Source organism: Haemaphysalis longicornis, unplaced genomic scaffold, assembly GCF_048455015.1.
Source record: "Haemaphysalis longicornis isolate Haplotype H1 unplaced genomic scaffold, Haemaphysalis longicornis Haplotype H1 scaffold_8, whole genome shotgun sequence".
NCBI classification, from domain to species: domain Eukaryota; kingdom Metazoa; phylum Arthropoda; class Arachnida; order Ixodida; family Ixodidae; genus Haemaphysalis; species Haemaphysalis longicornis.
The window spans coordinates 123,531,257-123,551,482 of NW_027526445.1; the positions used below are offsets into that span (position 1 = coordinate 123,531,257).

General features: G+C 51.0%; 1 protein-coding gene across 1 annotated transcript in view; it reads right to left on the reverse strand.

Annotated features, from left to right (window-relative positions):
* LOC144148460 (proteasome activator complex subunit 4-like) overlaps positions 1–4,132 on the reverse strand; it is a 75,691-nt gene extending 71,559 nt beyond the window's left edge. Inside the window, exons 1-2 of the mRNA XM_077680000.1 lie at positions 3,822–4,132; positions 1,190–1,330 (exon numbers count right to left, since the gene is read on the reverse strand). Of these exons, the coding sequence (XP_077536126.1) occupies positions 1,190–1,330; positions 3,822–4,132 (452 nt within the window). The remainder of the gene's footprint in view (positions 1–1,189; positions 1,331–3,821) is intronic.
* Between the last annotated feature and the right edge of the window lie 16,094 nt (positions 4,133–20,226).

Sequence of the window (20,226 nt, forward strand, 5' to 3'; positions counted from 1 at the left end):
ATAGACATAAATACCGTCTGTTATACAAAGCGGCACTATTACATGAATTCATTATTTCCGGCCTTTAATACAGAACAGAAGGAGAAGCTGCATGAATCGGTGTCAAGAGAACCCAGGCAGAAAGAAGGCATTTTAAGAAAACAAATAACTACGAACGCCAAACCGATTGCATGACCTCACTAAAAAGGGATGTGCCTGGCAATATCGAAACCGCTATAGTTACCACTCATACCCCCTTCTAGAACAAGGGTCTGCTTTTTCTATTCTTCAGTTATTTCGAGCGGGCGTAAGGTCCTAGATGCGGTTTTTTGGTAGCCTACACAACTTAAACTTCCGATAGTAGTGACTAAGCATTCCAAAATAAATTACACCGACTTTGCTGTACTTATTGAAGGAACAGCTGTTAAGCCGCTGTCCCAGGTATCCCAGCGCCGTCACCTGTTAATACTTTGTTTCAACGTTCACGAGGTTTCTTCTGAACTTCAAAGTGGTAGGACGGTTTCAATGAATACGACGAGATTGTGACGGACCCACGTTGTGCATCCTCAGGGTGGTGGAGCTGGCGTTCAGGGCAGGTATTTGTGTTCTGCTGTGGGTCGCGGGTTGACTAAAGTGAGAAATAACCCAGGGACAAGCGTTGAAATATATCATCGTAAAACTTTTTTGTGCTCCCCACTGCCATGCAGCCAAGTCATCTGCACGGCGGCATCGTTAACGATGCCGATCGATATTCGCGAGGATGGGCCTCCTTGCGGTGCTACATGGTAATTACTTGACACAGGCTTGAGGTGTCCACAGAACACCGGTTCTTTGGTCCTCGGATTATTGTAGCATGAGCTACACTGGCCGAGGTTTAGAAGTTTCACGTGGCTCTTGGAGAGCCGTGCTGCGCATGCGCGAGGAGCAGTGACGCCTCACGGCGCACAGCTGGCGCGCCGGAGCCACCGCTGCCGCAACTGGATTAGATTGGATTGGGTTAAATTTGATTAGATTGTATTAGATTGGATTGTAAATATTTTTAGCAGTAGTAAGCATGATAATCAGCTAATCCTTGACAACCAGGAAACCCAAGAATAACCTGCTGAACCTTAGCTCACGCTACGTATATCCTGGCATAGCCGAGGTAAGCCACTGCTAATTTTTAAAATAAATGAGTTCGAGACGTTTGTTGTCACTCGCTGGTACTCACTTAAGCAGCAGGCTGATGGCGTGAGCCAGTTGTCCGACAATGACCAGATCTAAGCCTCTGATCACGAGGAGTTCCAGAAGAAACTCAACGAGCACAACATGGTCTGTCTTGGTGAAGTGGTAGCCGTAGAGCTCCAAGAAGCTGCAAGGTAACGTAAAAATGAAAGCCTGTATATATAAGTATACTTTTACTGAACCTATCTCTGCCTCAAACAAAACGGTCTACGAAAATTCGAAATTCGACCATCTCAACTGCGCATGTTTAAAAATAAGTCAGGTAACTTTCGAGGTATTTGTGACACACAAACAAAATAATTTTTTCATTCATTTATCTCAGACAGTGCTTAAGAGGGCACCGAAGATAAAAGCAAAAAATGCCTGACAGGGACTCGGTGTCTTTACACCATTCAATACACACATTCAGAACATAATGAACAGTTCAGCTTTGCGGTTGTTTACATCAAATAAATCTCACAAAAATATTGCAATAATAGGCGAATACAATGCCTATGCAGTACAGATTGTACATGAATTTAGAAATCAATAAAGAAACGTACTCAGGTGCAGCATTTTTATCCTTAGAGAACATAGCCCACTCATCAAATTCACTGTCATTGACCATATAAGCTGGACGGCTTAGGTTTAATGTTATGAATTTTGGAAATAATGGTCTTACTTAACTGATATGTTGCCTGTTTCGCAGTATGCAGAGCAGTTGACACACGTGCAGGCCGAGCGATTTGCGCCATATGTATCTCGTCTTTTCTCGTCCTTTAGCTGCGCTGGCTTTGCAGCAGTAAGGTTGTGCAAAATATGCTGTTGGGTAGCCTAGTGTTTAGAATTGGACCCGTAATGACTGACAGTCCTAATGTGCAGGTGTTGTGATGCGATCTGCTTTTCATAAAGTTACTACACTCCCCAATGCGAAATTTGTGCACAGCGCGAACTGCAGTCTTCCCGGACACGGAGCATAGCTGCTACGTCTCAAGAAGGGATCGCGTGACCAGCGAACGCACGGCGGCGCCGTGCGTGATCATCTCAGGCAAATGTAAGCGATGATATCTGCTTCGTCGGCGGTGAATCCGGATTAAAAAGGGATCGCCATCCACGTCTCGGGAAACAACCCCGAACTGCGTCTTAGGAATTCCTGTGTAGGCGTCATCGTCGAGCGCACGACGGAACGTCCTCTTATGGCTTCATCTCGCGGCGCATCGCCACTGCCCAGCATGTCTCACTGCCTCCCCCCCCCCCCCTACCCCCCCCTCGCACTTTCGCATTGCGTCGCCGCCGAGGAGCGTCTCGCACCGCGGCACACCGCCGCGCCCTCACTCTTTTGGAAACCTTTCCTCCTCCGTTTTCTTTCTCTTCGGTTCTCCCTTTGTTCGCTCGGTAAGGGGGCCGGTGTGGCCGCCAAAACACAGTAGCGGGTGTCAAAGTGCTGCACACTAAAAAATCAGAGCCGCTGCCAACAACCTGTACAGCAAAGTTCCCGCTCTGGGGGGATTTGCTTTGTGAGGTATTAGCTATATTGATATATGTTTAATGATACGTACAGTGGCGAAATCTCTGCGTCACAAAGTAGACACATACGTGCGTGGCGACAATGACGTATTTAGCGCCCCGGAAAACATGCGGCAGCGCGGAATGTGAGAGCGGTGGGAGACGCCGCGAGTTGCCAGGAGTGTAAAATACAATCCGCCTATACAATACAAACGAAATTGTGAATCATTAGCTAGCGGAAATCCCTACATTTTAAAACTTTGACAGCCACTTAATTTTAAATGGTGCAGTCATGCTGGCAATGCTGCGGGGAAGACTATCCATATATAAAAAAAAATTCTCACTTTTTTTCTCATTGCCCTGTAAAATACAATGCGGATTTCGGTGCATTGGCTAGTGCAAATGACTCTGCCGTTCCATCTTTTAGCTTTCGTCGCCGTTTATTCTTGAATGACACAACCTCTATTCCTGCAGGCTGGATGACAAGTCTTTTGCTGGTTGCATTGTTAACGCTTCCCGCCTAGGTATCCCCATAGTCTTATGGTGGGTTGCTTTGTTTTCGAGGCCTTCCTCCTCGCTTTCACACTTATGACGTGGTAGACATCAGCAACAGATTGTGCTATTATGTAGCATTTTATCGGCATGGTGCTCATTCAATATTCAACAAAGGCTCTATGTATAACGTGTCTGCCCATAACTCCAAGCACACCGCTACTGCAAGCCAGCGATACGGGTAAAGTCTGCCGAGTGCGCGAGAAAAACAAACTGCCGGAAACGGAAACCGGGAAGTCATGCGCACCGCGAAAGTAGTGTGCTTGCCTAGGTGCGTTTTCAAGGGTGCTTTTGCTTCCGTTTAAGCGCTGGCAGGCAAATGTGAGTTCCGAATAACGTATATTTTTAATTGCCTAATACAAAACCTAATAACCTCGCGGCGTTTGTTTCATTTAGGCAGCCTTCTTGTTTAACCGACGTTCGTTTATCGCAACGCAAGTGTGTACTCATACGCGTTGTGTCAGAAAACGTGGTGCTTATGTAATCGCTCTAGAGATGCGCAAAATTTTGGGGCGATGGCATCAAAGAAGCTAGTTGCCGAATCGCAAGAACAAGTGAAGCTGAAAATAGACACGACGCACCTGTGCAGTTGGGCGAGCCAGTATCCAGCGACGGGAGTCACCTCGCGCAGTGCAACGCAGCGCCCCAAGTTCATCCTGATTTCGGCGAAGAGCTTCTCGGCCTCGTCGTCGATGCTGAAACTGTATGGCAGCAGTCGGTTGTACATGAGGGGCTTCTGTAAGCTGGTATTCAGTTCCTCCTCATTCATGGCGCCGTATTCGGCACCGGCCTCCATCGCAGTGTTTCTGCAGCAGCCCGCTGGAGATGATGGTCGGCGAACGGCAATGGCGGATGGAAGGCACGTGACCTTCTTCTTTCCCAGAAGGGTCATGTATTCCAATTGAAGAGATTGGACAAACTGTCCGAAGCGGCGAACCAGCAGCCCAAGCGGCATATCCTAGGTACGGCGTCCCATTTGGAGGTTTACCATTTTGAACTGGCACCCACTCGAAAAAGTATACTCATTGCACGCAAAGCAGCCGCTTTTGATCCACGCCGTCGACCCCAAACATAAACGTTAGGCCTACAGAGTGTCCACCCAAGAGCTACTGCATTATTTTAGAAAAGTGGTGCATACTTCCAGAGTAGCACCTACTCGCAGAGCAGGATTGGCCAACCAAGAAATCATCTGAGAGTGGCTCGCGTTCAACAATCGGCGTCGTTAGACGGAGCGGTACATGATTTTTAGGGGTGAAGCAACTTAGGGGCTCGGGCTGTTGGCCTCTCATGTAGCCACAGCACAAAAAACACAGGGACACTCGTTTACGAACGTCTCGCGCTAGAACGCTTCATCTCCATGGGCAAAAACTCGTACTTAAAGAACACACCGGGACACTCTTTGTCGTGCTTGAAAGGCACAAGACTTTTACCGCAAAGCTGTAGACCTCTAACCCCAATGGTTTTATCTCCGTTAACACGAGCGACAAGACGCCATGGACTCAGACGGCGAGCGCTCAACATCAAAATAGCATTATATACTTCATCACAACTTAGAAACCGCAGCATCAAAACTGCATCTCGCACTTATACACTGCATACTTCGCCCTTCTTCAGGTTTCACGCTAGTGGAGACAGCCTGTTTTTCTATTTACAGCCCCCCCCCCCCCCTCCCAATTTCTCCAGCGTTACCAGTGGTCCTCCTATTCCAGAAAAGGGTTTGTGCTACTATTCCACTCCGTGAAGGTAGATAGATGACCCGCAAAGCTGAAGTTCAGTCTATACGCGGCTTTCCCATTCGGACGACAGAAAATGAAATTCAGAATCGAGACCGGCGACTCAGAGAACATCAACTATGCCGATGGGTGTTCGTGGTAAAATGAATTTATTTGGTTGTCAGGCGCTATGTCGTGCACTAGAAACTTTTAGTGTCAGAAGAACAAAAAATGTATATAAAATATGGAAAAATGGCTGCAAGCAGAAGCTTGGTTTAACCTTATAAAGACTTAGTTCCATTTGGGTAACTTTAGATTTACCTGTATTATTATACCGAGGTATACACCCATCGTTAAGCCAGGTATGAAGATTTTGCCTAGGTCGGTGGCTATACATGACTTTGAGTACTCTTGGGTAGACACGCATCGTTAGCCACACGTGCCAGACGACGCTTCCTGACGGCGGCTGAGAGGCTTCCGTTCCCGCGCAACGCGCAGCGAAGACGGCCCGGTATGCGTATTTCCAAACCATATCCCGTAGGGGCCCAGGCCGACCACACCCCCTAAGCAGCGCCGCAGCCAATGAAGTTAAAAAAAGTGTAATTTTTTAACCTCCTTGCACGCAGCACCGTGACGTCTCTACCTATATGTGCGCGACTTCTTGCGATGTGGATTTTTTCTTTTTTCCCCCTCCCCTCGTTTCGGCTGCTTTGCGGGTGACCGATGGTTTCGCTCCGTGCGGCGGGGCTGGCCTGCGGCGCTTGGGAAGCTGACGCACATGTGGTAGAAGTTTACCTTTTGTACCTGAGCACCTGATCTCTCCACGCTCTTCTTGTGCGCCTGCAAGTTGACGCTGACCTCCGATCGTTTTCCTAGATAACCGCTCGGCTCGGTGCTCGAAGTGCGCGCGCGCGGATGGACGCTTTCACGTACATGTGGCAATTATACAAGTTCCGGAAAGCAAACACTCTCATAAAAATGAAGACAAAAATTTGTTTTGATCTTTTGTGATCGCGCTGCTTCACGGCGGCCGATGGTTTCGGTCCTAGCACAAGCCTGGCGTACGCGCTGGTAAGATGAAGCTCGCTCTCAGCGCTCTCTTGTGCGCCGTCAGTCGCTCGTCTCCCATGCTGTTCCTAGTTAAGCTAGAGCTCGGCGCGTTGCTCAAAGTGCGCGAGCGGATGGATGCTTTTGCAACTACATATGTAGTTATTGTTTACATTCCGGAAAGCAAGCACTCCCAGTAAAGTGAAGGCAAAAATGTTTTTTTTTTTGGTCTTGGATGGTCCTTTGGACTCCCTACTGAAGCGCAGAACGTTTGCTCTCATTCGGTCGAAAGCACACGCGTACGTCGGTGGCTCGTCTGCTGCGAACATCAGCGAGCGTGTTATTCGCCATACTCGTCTGTGCCTCGCACTCGCGCAGAACTGCCCATCACAAGGTCCGTTCTCATAATTGTGTGCGCCACGCACGTCCCCCGCGCATTCATGCGATTGTCGCGATGCTTATAACTTCTTCTTCATAGACAAGCACGAGCAGTTGCTCGAGGTCATCAGAGATGACCTCGCGTCAACAAATCATGAGTCTGTGTTCCGCGCGAACCTGTCTGACCAAGTAGCACTCAACGCCTTCATGGACACGTAGAGCGGGTGCACCAACACAACCTGGATTGTCCAAAAGGTCCAGAAACGGGGCGAAAGGTATGTTTTTCGATACGAAGCATTGTAGTACGCGAGGCGGCGTTTTGCAACTTTGCTATTTCTTGTTTATAGATTTGTATACTTTTTTGCGTGTGTGTGTCTTACAGTTGAGGCGCGAGCTGTGACACAATCCTGGCGAATTAAAAGGCCAGACACTGCAGAAATCTATATATGCGGTACTAAAAATGCGTCGCAGGAAACATACACAAACTGCTCATCTATACCCATCAGAGGATCTCGAAAAGTGACAATTTTTTTGCCGCTATTTGGACTCCCAGATCACTATCGCAAAAATAGCGCGCCAAGGAGATAACTTTTTTTTACTTAGTTTTATCTCTGCTGCGACTACCGTGACTTCAACCTCACGCGCAACTACTCATTAGTCCTAGCGAAAAGAATATACATATCTGAGTGAGTGTAACACTTTATTAAATGAGAGGCCCTGGAGCCCTGGGGGAGCAAGGATGAGGAGAAAAGGGGAAGGTCACAACTCACACAATGAACACAGTTGCAGTCTTGGGGTCCTAATCGCAAAATGAACACATTAAATTCAGTCAGTGGCAGCAAAACGCACAGTTCACACTTAAATGTACATTTCACACTGTGGATAATGCGGTTCACACTGAAAACAGCGCACGCTGCAGACAGTTCACCTTGTAGACCGAACGGGGAAGTCGGCCAGGCTGCTACACCAATTTGTAGAGTCCGTTTTCAAGGACGTAGTCGGTAATTGCTTCTAGTGCGGTGGGATCGTCACGGACCCGACTAACATGTTCCTGTTCAGTCGCAGGGGCGGGACCTAGAGTTAAAAGCTGGTGGCGATTACGGTCGAATAATGGACAGAGCCAAATTAAGTGGTAACGATTTGGTGTGCCTTCCCGACTACAGGGGGGGCATAAGCGCCATTCGGATCCTACTGGAGCTGTCTATTTATAAATAACGTATCTTATGCAGCAAAATCTGTGTGTGCATGAAGCATAAATTGTTAAAAATAACTAATCGAAATTGGCACCAGTGTGAGTGGTAGCACGCATGATTACTGATATCAAACTGCGCCCTGATGGCTTCAGTGAAGAGACTCTGGTCAATAGCCCTGTACAGTCGTATCAAACTCCTCGAGTACTTCAGTAGCTGTACAATCCAACTATTACTTATCCCTTGGTTGGCATATATTTTCGATATTGTTTCCCTAAATGGTTATGCCCAGCAGTGCGAATTATGCAGAATTCATGACCGAGTGTAAAACGTGTACATTTGAGCTGGTGTCTTTCTTATCAACGTATCACCCTTGCAAGAACGATTCACACCTTCCATTGCTGTTAACAAAATGTCAATGTTTTCCTTAGTGGCACTGTTCCAGATAAAAAATTATTGCAATGAAGCTAATGTTAACAAAACTGAATGTAATAGTGCTTATGAAAGTGCCATAATGTAGCAGATGATGCCGCTGTAATATTTCGCAAGGGTCGGACAGTTTGTAAATGTAGTCATGGGTAATTGGCTACCTTTCTTGTAATGTTTAACTGCAGCACCGAATCGTGTTTTGAGGTGTGTATATAGTGAAAGTGCACCCAACTCAATTGTATACCCTTCTGTGTGCTGTAGAATGAGTTTTCAATGAGGGTGTTTGCTTTCCGGAACGTTTATAATTGCCACATGGGCGTGAAAGCGTCCATCTGCGTGCGCGCACTTCGAGCACCGAGCCGAGCGCTTATCTAGGAACACGATCGGAGGTCAGCGTCAACTTGCAGGCGCGCAACAAGAGCGCGGAGAGATCAGGGGCTCAGGTACAAAAGGTGAACTTCTACCACATGTGCCTCAGCTTCCACAGCACCGCAGGCCAGCCCCGCCCACGGAGCGAAACCATCGGCCGCCCGCCAAACAGCCGAAACGAGGGTAGGGGAAAAAAAGAAAAAATCCACATCGCATGAACTCGCGCACATAGAGGAAGTGACGTCTGGGTGCTGTGTTCAAGGAGGTTAAAAAATGGCACTTTTTTAAACTTCATTGGCTTCGCCGCTGCTTAGGGGGTGTGGTCGGCCTGGTCCCCTACGGGATATGGTTTGGGAATACGCGCCCGGTATCGCTGTCATCCATCGCCAAGCTCAGACTGACTAGGCGAACGCAGCGTAATGGGTCACGCGTGACGGGTCTACGTGAAGTACCGTAGTTGTTCTTAGAGTCAAACGAAGTCGACCACAAAATGCGGCCTTCGTGTGGAGTTTGATTGCGAACCGAGCAGCGGTTCGCTCAGGAAAATTTTTTTAATTTTCCAATTATCGTCGTAACACCCTGTATAAACCGACGTCGGTTCGGAACGCATGTACTTGCTCACGCTACAGAATTTTGAGGCAATTCTTTAGTTATTCGCTCACATATTTTAACTCTAATATGTTCCAAGAAATGTCGTCACCTTGAGTGCGGTGACAGGTTCGTTCTGTGTTCGCGTTATGTTTCTGCGTGACATGGAGCCGTGAAAGACCCGCCCCTTTCCTCCCATCAGATTTTTTGGTCGTGAGCTGGGGGCAAGATTCATCAAATGATAAAAATGGCCCAAACGCAAAGCAGAAAGTCAGACGGCTGCGTCCCAAAGCGATCCTGCGGTGCAGAATACCGCAGCAGATGGCGCGTTCCACCGGATGTTCTTGCAGAGGTCACCGAGAAGCGAGTAATCATGGTCCTTCACGCTCGTGTGGTGCGAGGAAGTGGACGAAACGAGGGAGAACCGTGGCGCGGGCGAAAATGCAATGTTTGATTTGCAATAACTCCACTAATACTCGCCACTTTAAATTCTTGAAGGAGGTGATTACTAGGACATGGATTTGCCTAAAAATGGGAACACCCATGCATCGGTAAAATCTTTTTCAGGGCCCCTTGATCCTATGGATGCCCCATAAAATTCGGGATCCAAATTGGTCAGACGCTTTAAAAAAAAATACACAGAACCAGCTACAAACAGCGTCGCTGTATATATAGAAGAGATGCATCAGTAGGCTCTCACTGAATGCGATTCCTGTATTTACTGAAACACAAAAATGTGCTACCCGTATCGGAATTTAAATAACTTTGAAGAGAAAATGAGTTTACAGCGTAATTCCCCGGGAACTTTCCATTTGGAAGAATTGAAAGGGAGCGGGATTGACTTTTTCAGTGCACTCGACTCATCGCCGCTGCTACTCGGCCCATTTGAGCTCTGATTTTTAATATTAATAATAATCCTAATTTCTCGAGGCACTGGATACATGGGCGGGCCAGCCCAAGCCTAATGGGCTAATGGGACCGTGCCCGGCAGTTTCTGCACATCACGGACGCAGTGAAACAAACAATGTCAACGCCGCTTGTAAAAGAAAAGGGAAAAATAAAGAGGAAAAAACAACGCAAGGAGAACGTCAGAAAAATGAACACAAAAGGGGCTGGGGGAAAACGTACCAGCGAGAACATTAAGCAGCTTATACATCAAACCCGTAACACAAACACAGTGTCTCCTATTTGACCGCGGGTGCTATATAAGAGAGAACTGTTCGGAGGGAAGGGAGTTTAGAGTAGAAGGGACATGAAAACTATGCAACCAGTCACCATACTTAATGGGAACCCTCGGCATAACAAAACGAGGAGTCGTCCAGCTTCCCCTGCTTGCACTCAGGTACGTCACATGGTGCCAAAAAAGGTGCTTTACCGCTTGCGTCTGGTAACCCTGCGCAGTCATAGCCGGCATAAGCCCAATGCGCAGCCCTGCCAAGGCCATCCAATGTAGCCTGGGGCCCTACTCTCGACTGCACAAATTGCCGGCAATTCAGGCAATTTTCCGGAAGTCTTTTCTGATTGGCTTTCAATTTTGGTCACGTGTTTCCGGTTGACAAAGCGGTTGTGTGTGCTGTCGTCATTTTGACGTTTCATGTCGTCTACGAACACCAGTTCTAAAGTTTGCCTTATTTCTCGTTACTAAAAACGCATAATTCTGGGCCGGCAATGAAAAACTAGACTAAATGCAGCGGACATGACAACGTAAGCCTGTCTTTGCTATTTAACAACAATACTGCTTGTAATACACACCCCCTCTGTGATTGGCTGAGAAGGCGTGACGTAGTTTAAACAGTTGGCGGGAACGATTACGTCATGCATTGGCAACTTCAGCCTGCGTAAAAGTGACGTAATGCTACGTAACAGCTTGAAAATGGCGGCTGTTTTTGTCGCAAAATACAAGCAAAATAGGGCACAATATTGCCCCGGCTTACGGCGCCCCGAAATGTGCGGCAATTCGTAGCAGGCGCAGTTTCGCATGCGCGCTGTTTAAAAGATGTTTCCTACCGAAACAAATTATAGTTTCAACTGCTTCCAAGTCAGCGATCATGGAACATACAAATACCATGCAGTATTTTGCTTTTATGTTTGGCAATGAAATAAAAATTATTTGTTTGGCGTAACCGCAACATAAGAGGGCACTACAAGCCTCTCCATGACAAAGAGAACCCAATGCATGGCATTTGTCCATACTTGTCCTAGTAAGCTGTTGGGTCACATGATCGAACTCAAGAGAAAAATAACAATGAAAAGTGACTATTTAGTTCATTACAGCGCTGATTGCAGTCGAGCTTACGAATGAGTGAATCGGCGACATCGGTGCGCTCCGCGGTTATCAGGCGTAGCCCTTCGCTGCTCTTATGTGTCATACAAGCGATGGTCGCGGCCGTATTTTTCTGTGATCACGCCATAAGCTTGTAACATAGCAGCAGACGATGGCGTGGCGGCGGTGGCGGCAGGGAAGGTGATAACGCAACAAAGCTTGCATTGAAGCAGAGAGCCCAGCTATGATAATAAAAGCGATTGAAAGAAATAAATAGATACGGTAAAAAAATTGTGTGATGTTCTTTAGCTCGACATCCGCCTTTCGCTCGCTTTTGGATCAACGTTACTCGTTCGCCTTGTGGTGTTGGCGTTAAATTTGACCTCCAGAAATGTGTTTTTCTTGTCAGCCTCAGCTACCGTCTTAATTTTTATAGTACATGCCAAGTGTTTTTATATCTTTCTTGCACAATATTTGATACCTTGGTAGCGATCTTTATGAATGACTCGTCAAATTACACTGCATGTCGTCATAGCTATAGGTGCAGCACGTCACTGATTGCTTACGTCGTGCTTACGCAAAAAAACATGGGCGAAATGCCGGCAATTTGTGCAGTCGAGAATAGGGCCCCTGGTTGATTGATGAGAGCTTCAACGGTGCAACCTTCTCAACAAAGACGAAGAAAAGAAACATAATGTTATGGGTGGACTTTACCGGTCTACTCTCGCTACCAGATCTAGTCAATTGTGATTGCTGCGCCTTCGTTCGAACGTTTTATTTCTTACTTTGTTTCTCTTATCAACCATGGCGCATTGCCGTCGTGTCGTGATGGAGTCGCATATGGTCGCTCGTCGTTTTCAAGGGTTAACCAACCGATCGCCAGCGATGTAAGATGGTGAGCGTGGTGGGTATTTCTGTCTGTCACGATACAATGCTTTTAGTGAGTGTGCGTTTCCTTTTTCGCTCTCTCGCCCGAGTTTGTTGACACGAGGTGTAGCACACTCGATTCGCGAGGACGACTTAGACGACAATCGTGGCAAGGTAACTGCAGCTTCTCACTATTTTTGTAATCCGTTAGCACTAGCTATTAGTAGGTTGGCACAATGAATAAGTAAGCGGGAGGCCAGCAAGGCAGACTGGACAGCTAGCTGCTTTGGTATTTATTTACAGCAAAATATTTTAGATGCGACTGCATCTCATTCACTCGCCTTGTCCCTGCATCCGGCGTCGGCGTTGTTGTCGGCGTCCGCCCCTCCCCCATTCTCCTCGCCGCGTGAGTTGCGCTCTCCCCCGCTCACCCCCTCTCCTCTCCGATAGCGAACACTCTCTCGCGAGGGGAATTGGATTGGATTCGAATGGATTGGCTTGGCTTGGCTTGGATTGGATTAAAGTGGATTGTGTTGCTTCATAGCCGCGGCAGGCGCACTGGCGCCGGCGCGTCCTCTCACCGTTATGCGCGCTATAAAACGCGGTGCCTGCGCATCTCCGCTCCATCGTTCCAGCGCCGTCCCTCCGCTGTCCAACGCTGCAACGTGAACCCTCTATGCGTCGCATCTACACAGGGGTTACCGCGAGGGGAGGTGGGAGTTTTTCATAAAGAAATTTGACGTATTGTCGCGATAGGTATTCGTTACGGTAGAACCACATTCTCTCTCAGTCTTTGTACCTAAATTGGCAGGTACAAAGGTTGCAGTAAAGGTTGTCTCGATGTTTCGCACTTCGATGCGCCGATGTTGTGGCGTGTAGAAGTCTTCCCAATGTTCTGCGTGGCGTACCATGGTGCGACACTGATGGTACGACTGCGATCTTTGGAGAGGGTTTTTTGAAACTGTTAATTTAAGCGAAACACATATACAGAATACAGTAAGAGCTCGTTAATTCGTTCGATCTAGAAGGGGACGATAAAATTGTTCGAATTAAGCGGAGTCCGAATTAGCGGGCGGGCGCTGGAGTGAATGGACATCACTCCGCACTGCGCGGCCAAACACAAAAAAGCTACCTCTGGACTCGTTCGCGCGAATCGGCCGCTTTTCTTCGTCTCGCCGAGTATTCCCCCTGACTCGCCATGACTGGCATACTTGATGAGGCGTCGCTGACGAAGTCCCGAGGCAACGAAAGGGGTGACAAACAAAACTGGCTACCCGGCGCGGCTTAAACGAAAGGAGGACTAGGACGACCAACGCACGCCGCGCAGGCTACAGCTGAGGTTGTTGCGCACTTCACGTGACCGCAGGCCCAGACATTGCCTCCTGTATTTTAAAATGCCAAACACACTGCCCGCTTCCCAATGGAAGTGAGTGGTAGGCCTGCTATGCCCACATGTCGTAAGGTAAGGCCCCGAGCTTAACTGGGATCACTCGACCGTAACTTAATTCGAGAGCGGCTTGTGTCTGGTTGCCAAGGCAACCGATGTGTGAGATTGAGAAACCGCTAGCGCCAGCGATGTAAAACTCAACTCCGGTCCCCACGGGGGACCACGTTTCGTCAACATTGCCGTTTTCCACTACGTGTCTACCCAATATTAACCGGTCACATGGCTAAAGCATTGGGCAGGTTAGTAATTGTAGAAGAGTGGCCGGAGTTGAAGGAAAGGGCTTGGTTCGCCGCTCGGGGCGGATGCGTTTGGCATTGTAATATAAAGGAGGCGATGGCCCAGACCAGCGACCTCGGCACAAGTAAAACCTGCAACGGCATGCACCGGAACACTGACGCCTGGTGGCGCGGTGCCCGCTTGGGAAGAGAAATATGGGGTCTATTCGATTCAGCCTGCACCTCTTGAACCAGTTCACAGCGGTGCAAAGCGGGTTCCGCCATCGGCGGAACCAGACCTGCACATTTTTCGTCTGCTTCTGCACCTCCTCGGCAGGGAGTGCAGGCAAAGCCATGAACCCGTCCTGCACCCGTCGGCACCACCGGTGAATCGAACGGCGCGGTTCTGGTGCCGCGAGCTGCACCGCTGAAACGAATGCCGAAGTGCGGCACCGCCTGAACTGGTTCACGCGGTGCAGGTGAAACGAATAGACCCATGGTGCCGCAGCAGCGTCGCGCACGTGCTACGCTGTTGTTTTTCTGTTTCGTTGTTTTCCATCTCTAGTAAACATAGTTTGGTTCCGATTTGCAACACATTCAATCACTCTGGGCCGACTTTTTCTGCGAGGAGTGATGAAAAACAGGGGGTCCAATTTCGAATTAACCGTTCTGGATTCCAACGCGTTCGAATTATCGGGAGGGCTGTGACGGGACCAGGACGTCTGTTCGAAATAACCGTAAGTTCGAATTAACCGAGTTCGAATTAACGAACGCAGAATAAAGTGGGGCTCTTAGCTAAAACATTGTGCACGCGGCACCCCCGTCAGCTACGTCTAAGACACCCCAGGTGGTGAGACCCTCCCTAGCCGAACCTGGCTTGCTCGGCAACCACCGGTAATGCGCAGCACTTGAAACCATGAGGATCCAGCCTCGAGTTAACGGACCAACAAAGGCGGCACTCTCGCCATAAATCGGCCGGTGTACAACTACAGTTCACTGCTCCAAACTCCCCCGTCTCCCGCAATGATAGGGAATGCGAGCCCAATTCTTCACTAGATACAAATACGGGCGTGCATTTACCAGCGCATTTTGATCAGTGCAGGCCATTCAGTCCTTCGCAGCACAAATGCAGACCTAATTCTTTGAGAAGATTAGTATACTGGGAAGGAGTTAAAACAGTATGGTCAGGGAGCTTTTAGAAGCCTTTTATATCAAGAAGAAAGAGACCAGTGCGCCAGTGAGACATCGGTGCTACTGCATGCGAGTGAATTTCTTTTTTTTTTGGAAGCTGCTCTCTGATTGCAGCTATCTCATGAGTGTGTTTTGTGGTGTTTGTGGGATATCGTGGGTTCTTCAGGGCGACTTAGCCAGTACTACGGCGTGGGCCACCACGCTAGCTCCCGGCGTGTGAACCACGCGGGCTCCAGAGCCTACGGCTCTCAGCGAGGTTCGCCAATACGAGAACACAGTAGACAGTAGTGCCTAAGCACAGCCATTTATTTGGGAACTCCCAAAGCTTTCGAGCACAAGGCTCGACGGCGTTCACGAATCACGCCGTCCGGGTCGTGATCGCGAACGAAAGGCAGGCACTCACCGCGCACGACAAACAGCTTCTACTCGAGATACATGTCTGCCAATTTCGCCGCGCTGTTCCGCCGACCCTGCCCCGACCGGGCCTCCGGCGAGACTCTCTCCGTCTTTCGCGCGCACACGTTCGTGCGGCCCGCGCGCCTATGCCCCGCACGGACTGGTGGTGCCATCTCTCGGGGGCGCCGACGGACCAGTGGAGCGCCGGACCGGTTTCAGCGCAACGCGTCTCTCCCGAAGCGTGCACCGGCTCGGTATCGCCGGCGAATTCCGGGGTCGCGCCATGATGGGACCCCCACTCCCAGCTCGAGGCGGTAACAGGAACGGCCACGCCCACTGCGGCTGCCCGAAGGCTCGCGCCGCTCGCGTAGGTGCCAGATCCCGCCGCCTCCTCTTGTCCGTGGCCGCCTCGACCGCAGGTACTACCGAACGTTTGATGCCGGAATGTCGGTGGCCAGGCGGGCCGGAGCAGCAACTGGCGGCACCTCCGGGGACCGCGCTGAGGCCCGCCGGTGGCTCAGCAGGCCATCCTCGCGGTCCGTGGCAGTGGTGACTGGCGTGGCTCCTGGAGGTATCCGTCTGTAGGTCTCGCTCTCACGGACTGGTGCAAACAATTCCCATACTTAAAGTTGGGAGCAGCGGCACTCCACAATCTCCTGTGACTGGCTGGGAACCTTATCGAAGACCTCACCAAATAGGGCAACAAAGCTGCATGCCCGAGGGTTCTCCCTCTTTCACGTTCGCTTGCTCGCAGAATCACGGGTCCGGCAACTGTGCTCCAGCAGCCACCCCCACCTGAAGGCAGCTCGCCTGACTCTTACGGGTTGTCGGCATCGAAACACCCGTCCTGGTTATTTAGGCCTGGTGCGTTGGTCGGCAAAGCTGCGTCAGCATCAAGCAGGTGGGGCTCCTGCAAGTCGCTCGTAGCAATACAAGCTGCCGTAGAGCCAGCCGCAACCGCAATACCAGCGTATTACGGGGGCACATCACCGGTATAGGTCGCCTGAGAGTCCGTCTCTTCCTAAGACGGGTGATCTACCAACGAGCCCGCTGCGAGCCGCGCGAAGGTCTTACTGCCTAAACGCAATCTCGAGCGGAGACTTCACAGCATCTAGACGCACGCACTCCGGAAGCGCGGAGACCACAATCTTTTGCTCCCGCTTCCCCCCGCAGCGAAAGGAGACTGATTCTTCAGCGTTCCCCCTCGCTCTTTGTCAGGCATCACATCGGCGAAATGAGCGAAATCTCCGCCTCGAACACGAAGTGCAGTGGCGGCAGGCTCATCGTGCGGTTCGTGAACTCCCGAACACGGCACCCTCGCTCGGTAGTGTGCGCCGCGACGGCGGGAAACCTTAACCGGCGCTGCCGGCGCAACTGCGCGGAGACGGCGCTACGAGGAAGGCGACCCGCCGCCATGTTGGAAAAAAGCCTATGTACACCTCCCGTCTCGCAAGCGAGCCAAGACTGTGGCTGCTCGGAGGTATCCTTCGGACGTACCACCCGGTGCGTGTAGAAAGGTTCACACATTTGCCGTCACGGCACGATAACTGTCACGGTACGATCTGGCACGATAACTGTCTGCCTGCAACCGACGGGCGCGAGGCATTTGGCCCGAGAAATCTTCCGGACGAAGCGTAGCGGGCTGCGACTGTAGGAACGCATACACCGCCGATCGGGTAGCCTGCACGAACCACGCCTGTGGCCGACGTAGCAGACGCAATAAAGATCGGGACCTCCCGTCTTCACTGCAAATGTCCGAAGACACCATCGGCACAGAAAGCTCGGCATTGTTCTCGGGGAGCTAGCAACCTCGAAAGACGAGCCCCACGTTCGGGCGCCACGTGGAATATCGTGGGGTTCTTCGGGGTGACCTAGCCAGTACTCTTGCGTAGGCCACCATGCCACCTCCCGGCCTGTGAACCACGCGGGCTCCCGAGCCTACGGCTGCCCAGCGAGATTCGCCGATACGAGAACACAGTAGACAGTAGGGCCGAAGCACAGCCGTTTATTTGGGAACTCCCAAAGCTTTCGAGCACAAGGCTCGACGGCGTTCACGAAGCACACAGTCCGGGTCATGATCACGAACGGGAGGCAGGCACTCACTACGCGCGACAAACAACAGTTCCCACCTGAGATACATGTCCGCCGTCATCGCCGCGCTGTTCTGCCGATCCTGCCCCAACCGAACCTCCGGCGAGACTGTCTCCGTCTTCGCGCGCAGACGTTCGCGCCACCCACGCGCCTATGCCCCGCACGGACCGGTGGTGCCATCTCTCGGGGGCGCCGACGGACTAGTGGAGCGCCAGACCGGTTTGAGCGCAACGCTTCTCTCCCGAAGTACGCACCGGCTCGGGATCGCGGGCCGCGTTTCTCCACGATTCCCACATGTTCTTGTGCGCATGGACCGGGGAATTTGTGTGTATTTATACGAGACAATGCCTACAAAGAACTAGTTACGAGTGAGCGCGTGTGTTTGTCTTCTTTCTATCGTCCTTGCTAAATCGCGCTCTAAGTGTTACCGAGACCTTGGGTTTCCAGGTTTTAATCCGTCACCTGGCCTTCATCCCCGATACACAAGCTAATCAGTATCTCTTGGCGATCAGATTGGTTGGATTACCAAATGAGGGTCTAAACGTTTGTGGGAAATGCCCCCCCCCTTCCATAACCTTAAACTCTCCCTCACTAGAACAAAAGAAAATATCAATAGCAAACAATACAAACACTCAGAACCCCACAGAAACACATGCTGTGTTTCCCGGCACAAGCTGTGATGAACTCGCGCTGCGTCACCAGTTCCCACGATTCTCGTCCAGGACTGGACAGCCGCTTCAAGCCAGCTGAGATCCATAACCGTCCATCATAACGAAACGCGGGACGAAGAAGAAGGAGCGGTTTCTTAGCGTTCTTCCATGCTCGTTGTTTTTCGGCTATATTCGTAATTATCAGCTGGTTCATCCCTTCCAGTGCCTTTGATCCACGCTGCAACGCCTCTGGCCCCTCCACGGATTGTCGGCAAGCAACAGGATGACCCCTCGGGGACGTCCTCTGCGTCGAATCCCGCTCACCGGCTGCTAGGCCTAGCGCCTCAGTCGCAGTCCAATTGGCGGGTACGGCACCGCTCAGCTATGTCACACATGTCAGCGCAACTGGCGGCGACCCTCGCTGCTACAGATGCGTCTACGCACTCGACACTAGAGGATTTTCCACCAATGGAGGTAACGCCACCGTTCCCGCTACCTCCGGCTGAGCCCTCCAGTATATCGAAGCGTCCATGTGACCAGGGGGTACCCCAAGTCACTACTGGCGACTCAACTTCACCTGCGGCCAAGCGGGCGTGTTCCTCGGACACAGACCAGCCACTTCAGCGGTCGGAGGAGCGCAGTGCACCACCAGCAGCCGCTCCACCCCGTGCAGCGACCGCCGCTCCGCAGAGCTTTACAGCGGCAGCCAGCTACTCTACGTACAAGGTCGCCATCAAACCTCGAGAGCGCTTTAACATCCTGTCTCTTCCAACAAAGTTACTACAACAGACTCTCAACAGCTGCCTGTAAACCTCTGGCTTTACTGGCTACGCCTACCATAGTCGCAGCAACACTATATCGGTGTGGGTGCCTTCTCTAGAGGCTGTCCAGTGGCTATGCTTCCTGCACCGTATTCCTCTCGCGGCTGAAAAGCAGATATGTCGTTTCTGGGGTAGACCCGGGAGAGGATCCCGAAGTCCTCCGTACCAGCCTCCGGTGTGCCACTCACCAGGTTCTTCTTGCCCGCTACATGGGCTCTGGCCGCACGTGCCTCGTTACTCTGCGTGGTCCGCTCGAGCCACCGGAACGACTTCTGTACAATGGCTGCGTACTTCGGCCCCGCCTGTTCAAGGCCGGAGTGGTGCACTGTTACCGATGCTTTCGTCAGGGGCACATGAGCACTTCGTGCCCCTCCACGGCGTCAGAGCCACCGGCTACCTCTGAATCGGAACTACCAGCTACCCCGTCGGCTTCACCGCCAAAGGTCACGTTTCGATGCGGTCTGTGTCGTAGCGATGACCATGACATTACGGACAAAAAATGTCCTACGAAATGCAAAGCTGCGCTTGCTAAACGACGAGCGTGGCGACGCCGGTCTGAGCCCAAGGGAATCCACACGTCCTACCGCTTCGAGTGTTTGGCGGAGGATAAGGAAGACGCTATGGAGGAAGTAACTGCAGAGCCTGCTGATTACACACAGCCCTCGTACCGTGATGTGCTCCGTCGCTCCAGCCGCCGACAGAATAAGCACAACAAAACTGGGAAGGCATCTCCAGTTACGGACGAGCCAGTGGAGGTGGACCAACAGTTGGCTGTGCTGCAAGCCGAGGTCACCAAGCTCAGCCAGCGCCGTGCTCGGCTAATTCGTCGGTCACAACGTCAGCAGCCAGAACCAAGCCATTCCAGTCAGCCCCGTCTCTCACCACCGAGCCTGCACCAGCAAAAGCGAGTCCCTTCCATCCTCACCCACCAAGAGCTCCTACAGTTTGTGGTGCAGCAGCTACAGAACTTGGTGTCTGTGTTACAAGCCCAACTTCGCTAGACCCACTTTTACTATGCCTGACCCACAATATGTTGTACAGTGGAACTGCCGGAGGCTCACAACAAAGGTTGGTGAGCTTCATGAACGCCTTCGCCTAGGCAAACTTCGAGCTTGGGCGTTCCTGCTCCAAGAGACGAATGGTTTACCTCGCCTCCCAAATTTTAGAGCCTATGCTACGCCTTTCATACCTGATGGGCGTTGTGGCTCCTCCACGTCCACACCAGGCAAAGCTGCAATTTATGTGCACACGGCGTATCCACAAACTTCGATTCCACTAGAAGCATGGTGCACGGCTTGGCAAGAAGTGGTTGCGGTAAAGGTGCAACTGCCC